This window comes from Alosa pseudoharengus, unplaced genomic scaffold, assembly GCF_046254945.1.
Source record: "Alosa pseudoharengus isolate Yale_2024_CS ecotype anadromous, Long Island Sound unplaced genomic scaffold, YU_APseudo_1.1 YU_APseudo_1.1_scf_24, whole genome shotgun sequence".
NCBI classification, from domain to species: domain Eukaryota; kingdom Metazoa; phylum Chordata; class Actinopteri; order Clupeiformes; family Clupeidae; genus Alosa; species Alosa pseudoharengus.
In genome coordinates, this window is record NW_027468689.1 from 18,936,041 (window position 1) to 18,946,040 (window position 10,000).

At 42.6% G+C, this 10,000-nt stretch overlaps 1 protein-coding gene across 1 annotated transcript in view; it reads right to left on the reverse strand.

The window, feature by feature from the left end:
* LOC143141800 (acid-sensing ion channel 4-A-like) overlaps positions 1 to 10,000 on the reverse strand; it is a 76,730-nt gene that overhangs the window by 21,941 nt on the left and 44,789 nt on the right. Inside the window, exons 4-5 of the mRNA XM_076302506.1 lie at positions 1,349 to 1,493; positions 724 to 851 (exon numbers count right to left, since the gene is read on the reverse strand). Coding sequence (XP_076158621.1) covers positions 724 to 851; positions 1,349 to 1,493 — 273 coding nt within the window. The remainder of the gene's footprint in view (positions 1 to 723; positions 852 to 1,348; positions 1,494 to 10,000) is intronic.

Here is a 10,000-nt window from a genome sequence, read left to right on the forward strand (position 1 = left end):
ACACCAAATTATAAATAATTTAACATGTTGAACATCTAATTTCCGTTGTTACAGTAATATTGAATTCAATCCCATTCCTTTGGGTAATAATTGCTTTGGTGGCTACATTAAAAGTTTTCTGTCAGTTTTCTTGTCATCTTGCAAGAAATTGTTGTGTTTGTACTAGAAGGATTAGGCTCATTGTCTTGGTATTTCTCCACAGGTATTTACCAGGTTTGGGAGAAGGCCAACTCCACAATGCCCTGCAAAGTCTAATGACCAAGAGCGTACTAAAGCAGTTATGTAAAATCTTGGTCAAAGATCCAGTAGCACATTTTAGGCTTAAGTGTAAATAATGGATAGCATTTACAATCTTATCAATTGCTGGCTATTACAGAGCAAATGTGGAGACATAATTTGATGTTTCTATGTTCTGTCTGTACTTGTTTTGTAACAAATAAGATCTTTACATTATAAAATAACAATTGCCTTACACATATAGGTAAATATCTTCAATGTTGTCGAAGGCAGTTATTACATTGCAACAGCATATTCTGTATTTTTTGGTTAATTTACATTGCTGTTCAGGTCACTTGCAACCTGGTAGGCTATGTAACCTGAACATTTTAGAGGATGCCCAATTATAAAAGGGTACTGAAACATTTTATTTCTATTATACATAATAGATCGCATGTCCAATAATAATTTCCAGTCTAGAGCTTTGCACAGACACATGACACACACCCTCTGTTCCTGGCAGGACACAAACGTCTGGAAGCCTGGGGAGACTCCGAAGCCCAGCTGGTGGATGTAAGGGGGTTCATCTTGACTGTGGATCTGCACCCTGATTCCTGCCTCTAAAGAGGTCTCATCTTCAGGGGATACAGACAACATGAGACATGAGACATGAGAAAGACAGAGAGAGAGAGAGAGAGAGAGAGAGAGAGAGAGAGAGAGAGAGAGTTAGGTAAAATTAAGTGTGAAGGCAGCATATTTTAACCCCTGAATGATCATTATGCTATATGTATGTAGGTCTACAACTTGACATAATGAGTGTTATAGTGGGGACAAATCGTTCAAAATTAAGTGGGAATCCTCTTCTGCAGTGGCTACACGACACAGCCCCACACAAAAACAATAAGAAATGAAATGTTTCGAATTTAGACTGTTCCATAAAACTTTGTCCTGTGACCAGGCCCGGATCTAGACTGGTCAGATTGGGTGGGGGCAACAAGACACATTTGAGGACCCCCCCCCCATTCTAGATCCGGCCATGCATGTGACACATTGAATTTGGGCTCAGTTAATCCCATAAAGATCATACATTTTTATACATACTATACCGATTAAATTAGGCAGGTATGCTCACTTGTCTCCCTCCAGATAGGCAGGTATTCATCCTGTTCTATGTCTAGCATCATCTCGAGTCCGTTGCCCATACCACCCTGCCTCGCTCGTTTCGGTGCCGTTTTGTTGCCGTTGAAGGTGTAACATTTCCCATAGCGTGTGTACACCTGTAACAGAGAAAATGGTGAGTGCACCTGACGAATGCATTTTGCATCAAGAATGCATACAATTTTAATGTAGGCCAACCAAATATAGGCCTTATGCATTCTGCGCCACACACGCATGCCATTTGATTACAGGCACGAAAGCGGTTTGCATTATAAATAGGCTAAACATCTTCCTTAAAATCTTACACAGGTCATTATGTCAGTTGATTTATTGCAATCAGGGTTCTAAATTAACACCCGCCAACCCGCCAAATGCGGGTTAAAATTCATTTTGGCGGGTGTTAATAAAAACGTACTAGCCAATTTGGCTGGTGATGCATAAGGCATTACGTGCTCTCGGTCATATATCCCCCCTGGCAGTACTTCCTACATTTCCCATGACCACTGTGCCGTAATGCTACGTGATGGCGTTTATTACGCCCATTGACTGCGCGCAGTTTGGAGTGAAACCAGAGCGAGAGACTGGAACGAACGGAGCGTCTACCAGAAAACTCAAGGAATTAGAAGAACGAACGGAGCCAGAGCAGGGAGCAGAGACTGAAAGAGGAGGGAGTTAGCCAGTAAAGTAAAGTAAAAAGTAGGCCTACATAACACATGTACATAACACAAATACAGAACACGTTACGAAATATTAACGCAATTAACGCATTGTGTTTACCTAGCCTATTTCCTTAGTGGGGGGCTCATGTCATGTAGCGAGGCCGCAAAACCTGAAGCAGCTAGATCGTTTATTATGACCGCCGCAGGCGAAGCTAGCGAAGCGGTCATATAGCCTAGGGATTGTCATTTTTTTTTTTTTTTTTTTTTCGTCATCTACTTCCTGAATTTTTGGTCAACGATACCCGGGACACCGAACCACCGGGGCACATGAAATTTGGTGGGTATGTAGCCCCACTAGACTTTTACGGAAATAATTCGTTTGGTCCCGTCCCCTGGGCCCCCCGAAACCCAAAAAAATCAGTTTTTCCTAAATAACTACCTGAACCGTGGCACCGAGGATGAAGACATTTTTATGGTATGTTGGTCTCAAGGGCCCACATCAACCTAGCCCATAATCACTCATTTGTGATTTGCACCCCCCCCCCCCCCCCCCCCCGTAAAAAATTAAAATGCAATATCATTCTGCTTTAATCGCCCCTCTCTTCAGTTAAGATGTTCAGAACTGCACCAATTTTATGTGTATGATTTATTTACCATTTTATGTGTATGATTAACCTGACATTCTCTGGGGGTATGCCAAGTTTCGTAGAATTTCATCCATGGGGGGGTCTAAAAAAATTAAGTTATGTGTACATTTAGTGACTGTACACTCATTGGCCTGAAGATGGTGGTGCACACATATACACACGCACACACACACACACACACACACACAGGTACGCACATACCATCAGTATCGGCAATTACAACGGCCGATACATAATTACAAATTCAGTAGGATTAAAGGAAAACCAAATATTCATCATAATAATAATTTGGCTGCATTTCCAGTATTGGTGTCATGTAGTCGTTTGTCCACCAGATGGCGCATCGTTGCAGTGAGACGTAATTTTGTTGGAAGTTAATCTAAAGTGGGTTGGAAAGACACTACGCTTCCTACAAGGACAAGACTGTAGTTTACCGCTGAGAACGTCTATGGATAGGATGATTTCTGCATGACATGTAATTCCCATTTCTTCTTGAAGCTGAAATAAATCTGCGAACATGCTTGGTTTTTACTGCAGGTAGGCTACGTTAATCTTAAGTTATATCAATAGCCTAGAGTAGGTAAAATAATGTTGCCGTTAGCATTGGTTGAGTGATAGAGGCCAATTTGATTATTGATGTATTTGTAGAAAAACATAAATGCGGTTATAGGCTACCAAGAACATTGATAACAGCACTAATTGCATCTTTCGACTGTCATTTCATTTGCTTATAACAATAACCTAGGCTACTAACAGGAGCTAAGTGAGTTAGCCACAACACGTTCGCTACGTGATGGTTTTCTAATGGAAAATATAGGCTACCTGAAAGATAACCTGATGATGCATCCTAAACACTGGGCTGGGACGGGACATTAAGCTCAAAGTCTCAAAAAGCATCTGAGTCAACGTTCATTCCCAAACACCCATATAGGCTACTTCAATCCTCTATTTTCAAAGGTGATTCAATAAAGGAAGAGCATGGCTCAAAGTAAAGTAACTAGGACTGAAACTACATAAATTCGTCAAAGTGAATAATTTGTGTCAACTCGCCGCAATGTAGATTTATTAACGCACCCGTGATCTACATTTCCATTTAAACCAAATGTTTTAGAGCGCACGTTGAGCGATGTATCCAGGGCAGGGCTGTACCTACACATATTTGTTGCACGTGCTACAAAAATCATTCTTTGCGATGGATGATTTAGTAGCCTACCAAAGTTACACCGGTCCAATACAGTTTTGCCTATGGCTATACCGTGAGACTGAGACGTTGTTTGTTCGAAGTGCGTGTTTAGGGTGTGAGAGGGGGGTCGATTTGCTTTGATTTCAGCTTGGTAGTAGTAGTCTATGCGATTAAAAAACATGTGTGTGTGAAGTATCCAAACAATGATAACACTTTCATTATGGCTGCTTTAGCCATAGACCTTGAGCTACTGTACAGTGGGTTGGGTTCCATTTAGAAGTGTCGCTTTCCGTGATTCACACAGCTGCGTGAAATGTATTACTACTGATATGCAAAACTATTAACATTTCGCCAAGAGGTGGCAGCGTAGGTCCGCTTGATACTGTAAGCCATTGGTTCCCAAAGGAGAAAGTGTGTGGGGGGGGGGGGGGGCGCCAGTGCGTGGATATCTCAATTGCAAAATTAAACAATATTTCTATCGGGCGCCTACAATGGACTAGGCTGGGTGAACTCAGCCTGATCTGCCGGCGATTCCTTTTCGATTTCTTAAAAGATTGAGCTTGGTCAGGGAACATGAATCAGCATATTATTTGCACAAACAATAACGGACAGTAGCTCTTCAACTTGGCCCGTTAAAATGTGTATGAACAGTCTAGCAACGCATTTCATGAAGGCCCTTTTGGACATGTCAGTTATTTGCACCACTGGGTAAAACGGCATTTTGTTTTAGACTACTGGTATTTCATTTGTGCATTGACAATAAAGCTGAATATCATATGAACTAGATGACTAAACTTATGCATATGTAGAAGAAGAAACATTCACAAAAATCCATGACATGACCTCTCTTCTTGATAGCTGTTGAAAACTGCATGGAACTGACAGGGATTGTTTTGTTTAATAATAAATAAATAAATACATTATGCTGCTACCTTCTGCTTTTCCCAAATACAATGTAGCCTAAAGGTGTACTTTTCATCAGTCCAGTTGCAATGGATGGACTGTGATGAACTGCCCTACTTGTGATTATTTAGATATTTTAAAGGTTTTATAAAAAAATTTTGGCAAGTGCTACAAATCTATTCACCTTTGCAGCGCCAGTAGGCTACTTTGTGTGCGGCCCGCAAACACACATTCCAAACAAGCATACACAAGTGTTTTAAGAGTGGGGGATGAAGTAGAAGATGGAGACAAATTCATTTATATGATTCATTTTCGCAGAATGGATATACAGGACTGAGCGGCGGTCATATTTTGTACCGCTATGCGGTACATCTAGTTTTATTGTCTATAGCTGAAGATGGAGAGGAACGTGAGAAGCGTGTATAGGCGAAAATGATCAGTTTTAAAAAATTGCCTGATCAGTGATCACCACCACCACACGCATCACGCACTGTGCGTAGACAGAGGAGGGAATTTAGCCAATAAATAGTAGGCCTAGCTGGACTGCATACTATTTTTTACTCTTGTTAGAGATAGAGAAAGTATACAATGTAAACATGCACCAACAGCATGTTACATAAAGATGATACTTTTCGGGTCCTCTCTATAAAGATCCAAATTGAACGTAGGCCCTATGCTACTGCATTTAATTGAGAACGCGTCTGAGCACACGTGAGAGGGAGAGAAAACGAGTAGCAGCATCCAGCTGGCTTGTCATTGTTGATGATAATTGATATCTCCTTTTTATTAAGTTAAGATTAAACTAAATGCGGCGGTGGTTGGGACAGACTTATGGGGGCGAGAAGAGGAATGAAGTAGGGGATGAGGATATCGACAGAGAAATAGATATAGATAGTAGGCTATCCATGCCAACAATGTTAATAAAGATCAAATGCATTCAGTGACACTTATCTCATAAACTCATAATTCTCTTATTTTCACCAGAAATAAATTGGCTAGTAGAAATTCTGATTGGCTAGTAACTGTAGAAAGTTACCAGCCACATTGGCTGGTGATCAAAAAAGTTCATTTAGAACCCTGATTGCAATGCCATAACTTTGCTACACAGCAAGTAACCTACAACACATAACTTCTTCAACAGTCCAACTTGGTCCTTTTGACGTGTAAGGTAAACAGAACTATGCAAAAACTTCTGGTTTCTCTCGAAACATGGCAGACAACCTGTAATTTCATCACCAAGAAATTCTAAAACAGGTGGCAGCGCTCACGTGCAGATCAGCATCACGAGATTTCGTGATCATACTGGAACATTCCTTGAAGAAACAATTGATGACTTCTCAAAATGTCAACTTATCTATTCTAACGTATCTCAGAATGTTTAATTACCCTCCCCCAAGTGCCAGAAACGGGCTTCAAAACATAAATAAGTTGCATTTAGACCAATGTTTTTGCGACGGCACATTATTTTTCTCAGCAGTTTTTCCTCGTCAGTCATAAATCGTGCTAGTTAGCTTTTATGCCTTTGAAACTGCAGTACCCTTGGTCGGATTGATTTACAGTAGCACCGCGTTGCTCTCCAGTATTCAGCCTGGGGCATGACTGGCCTTTGCGAAGCAGAGGCCGAAATTACAGAGAGCTGCTCGTCACGGCTCCTCGTGTCTTTAAGAGGCTCTCATCTCGGCCCGCGGGACTGAAGGTCCAGCTGGACTCTTTACTCAGAGCTGAACTATGCTGTCTGTCAGGTCAGAGGATGAAAGCGAGGATGAATCATGAATGGTGCAGGGTAAGTAAACATCTGGTCAAACAGCTTTCTCTTTTTTATCACTTTCTATCTCAATGACACACACAAACACACACACACACACACACACACACAAACACACACAGGCACACAGGGAACACAAACTTTTGTTCATATGCAGCCTAAATCTTGTTTTGTCAGCCACGGAATTCCCCTTCAATTATGCTTTCTTTTCAACATGTCATTAATAAACAATAGCAGTGATTATTAATGCATCAATAGAAAATGATTATCATCAATCTATGATCTGTTGATGATGGCCATGTATTCTCTTTATCATCATCCTCAAGACATGTGGTGGAGGTTTTTGCTGGATATGTCAACGTCAGCTTGTTTTTACAGTGGTTCATTCATCTTCATACAGTACACCCTCTCAACATGGTGTCTGTTTTGTCTTTCCTTTCACAAAGGCCAAAATAATTCTCATCTCTGCTGGAGACTGCAGATTTTGTAGTTTTTAGGAAATGAAGACGCTGAAGTTTGGGTTTTGATTTATAAACCCCATGGGAGAAGGAAAAGAAGAGATTTGAGGGAGAGAGAGAGAGAGAGAGAAGAGGAAGAAGTTTAGTTGTGCTCCTTATAAGAGCACACTCAAAGCTTTTTGGAAAACTTTGTTGGCAGAAAGAGAACCACTGTGTCGGATGGGATTAGACAACTGCTTTCCCCCCGTCTGCACAGAGTGAAGCAGCTGGAAAGGTCCACACACTGCATAGTAGCACCCCAGTACCATCTTAGATCTCCCACCATTCGTCTCTCTCGTGTGTTGCATTCTCCCTGCTCTCTGGCTGGGCCCTCTCTCTCTCTTTCTCCCTCTCTCTCTCTGTCTATTTCCCTTTCTCTCTCTCTCTCCCTCCCTCTCTCTGTCTCCCTCTCCCTCTCCTTCTCTCTCTCTCTCTGCCAGTCAGGGGGCTTTCCTTCACAAAAGCTGGGAGGAAAATACTGGAGGCCTCATGTAGAGATCTGAAGAGCAGACGGCGAGATCCAGTTCTTGGCTGCAGCTCTCGCAATGTTGTTTGCTCACCTTTTAAAATGTGTTTGATAGGGGATTATTCATTATGTAACAGTAATGTCACTCTTATGTTTTGGAACGCGCACAGAGAGGGAGAGAGAGAGAGAGAGAGAGAGGGGGAAAAAAAAGTGACGAGGGGCATTTCTGTAGACAAATGACTTTTTTGTGCTAAAGGTTTTTTTTTATCATGTTGTTGTGGCACATTCGCGTAGCCCCTGGAATGTGCAGTTGTTGTCACTCTCGTCCTGGCGGCATTCTGCTGTAGCAGAGATGTAAGAGAGTGGAGTGGAAGTGAGGCGTGAATAAGCCCCTGCTCATTTGCTTGATAAAACTCGTGTGAAGCATGCGGCCGATAGCAGATGGATTTGGGCTGGGTTTGGCCCGCAATCCTGCCCAGAGCTCGCCTCGCATGGGTCCGCTGCATTAGTCAGCCACTGTCAGGGTTGTGGTGTGTGTGTATGTGTGTGTGTGTGTAAGAGGGGTTTGCATGTACATCTCATCCGTGATGCATATTTAATGCAAAACCCATTTACTGTCCGTGTTCGTGTATGTGTTTTTCTGTAGGTATCTGTGTGTGTGTGTGTGAGAGAGAGAGAGAGAGAAACAAAGAGAAAGATGAGTTTGAGAGTGAGTGTTACTATCTGTATGGGTGTGTGTGTGTGTTTGTGCGCGTGTTTAATACACTATGAAAGTGAGAGATTTAAAATTTTGCACGTGCAAAAGAGAGAAACTCTAATTGCCTCTGACAGCAGACTTCTGCTCCATCTTTATTTGTGCCCATGGCGATGCTCTTTACTGTTGCCAAGCAATTTTCCCCTCAGATGCCTGTGACTGGGGCATGGGTGGGCGACCATCTCTGTTCCACTTAACACACGCTCATGCACACACACTCACGCACACACGCACACACGCAGACACACACACACACTCACACTCACACTTACTCTTTCACTCATTCACTTACTCGTGTCTCTCAACTACACACACAAACACACACACACACACTTTCAGCTTCTACATGTACAATAGTCTTACATGCACATGCACATGTGCACACACACAGACACACACAGACAAGACTCAATCTCACTGAATTATGTACATATATGATCTGACATGTACTAAATGTGCTCTCTGCTTCATCGTCTGTGTTTCCTTTCTCCTTATATACTTTTACATGTGCACCACACACACACACACACACACACACACACACACACACACACACACACACACACTTTGTCTTAGTCCATCCATAACATAGCCTGAACAGTTTTCCCCCTCCACCTCCATCTTTCCCCCTTTCTTGTATAAACACATACTCTCTCGTTCACTCTTTCTCTCTCTCTCTCTTTCACTCTCTCTCTTTCACTTTCTCTCTGGATAAAAGCGTCCCTTTGCCTCTCAGCACATCTGTCCCCAGCGTGAGGACGAATAGGCGTAGTTGTCCAGGTCAGCTTTCACACTTCAGGGTCATCTCTCTGGTACACTCAACTAGACACCTTTCACTGTCAGTATGTCAGCAATCTTGTTCCCTCCCCCATCTCCCCCCTTTCTCTCCTTATCTCTCTCTCTCCTTTACCCTGGCTCTGAATCTCCATCTCTCTATCTCTGTGTGTGTGTGTGTGTGTGTGTGTGTGTGTGTGTGTGTGTGTGTGTGTGTGCATACACTCTGTCAGAGCCCTCTCTTTACTTGCTGTGTTCACGCTGGCAAGCCTGCAGTTGCTTTGTCTGTATGTGCTGCTTATTGAAGCCTTTTATATAGCCATAATCTCTCTCTCTCTCTCTCTCTATTTGTGTGTGTATGTGCATATGTGTGTGTGTGTGCATTGGTTTCGCTGCATGTGTCTCTGTGTGTGTGTGTTCATCTGTGTGTGTGTGTGTTCCTGATGTAGCTCCTCAGAGGTTGCCGTAGGTTACCCATGGGGCCATGGGGGGAGTGGTGTGAAAAGGCTCATGGGAGATCGATCACCCACTACACCACTGACAGACCAGCCTGAGGCCCTGAGTTGTTTATCATTAACATCACATTATCAGTCCCTACTCTTTTGCTTTTTCGTTTTCTCCTCTCACTAACTTGATCACTAGCTTTCCCACTCACTTACTTATACGCACATTCTCTCTCCCTCCCTACCTCCCTCCTGCTTTCTCTCTCTCCCTCCCTACTTCCTTCCCTCTCTCCCTCCTGCTCTCTATCTCTCCCTCCCTACCTCCTTCCCTCTCTCTACCTCCTGCTCTCTCTCTCTCTCTCTCTCTCTCTCTCTCTCTCTCTCTCTCTTTTACTTATTGAAGTTAAATTGTATTCCAAAATGTCCTGATGAAAATTTGTCCATTTCTCTCTGAGTTAAGGAATGTGTTAGTGTTGTTATTATTTTAATGGTCCCTCATGTCGATGTTGATAAGCTTTAATAGTCACAGCAGTCA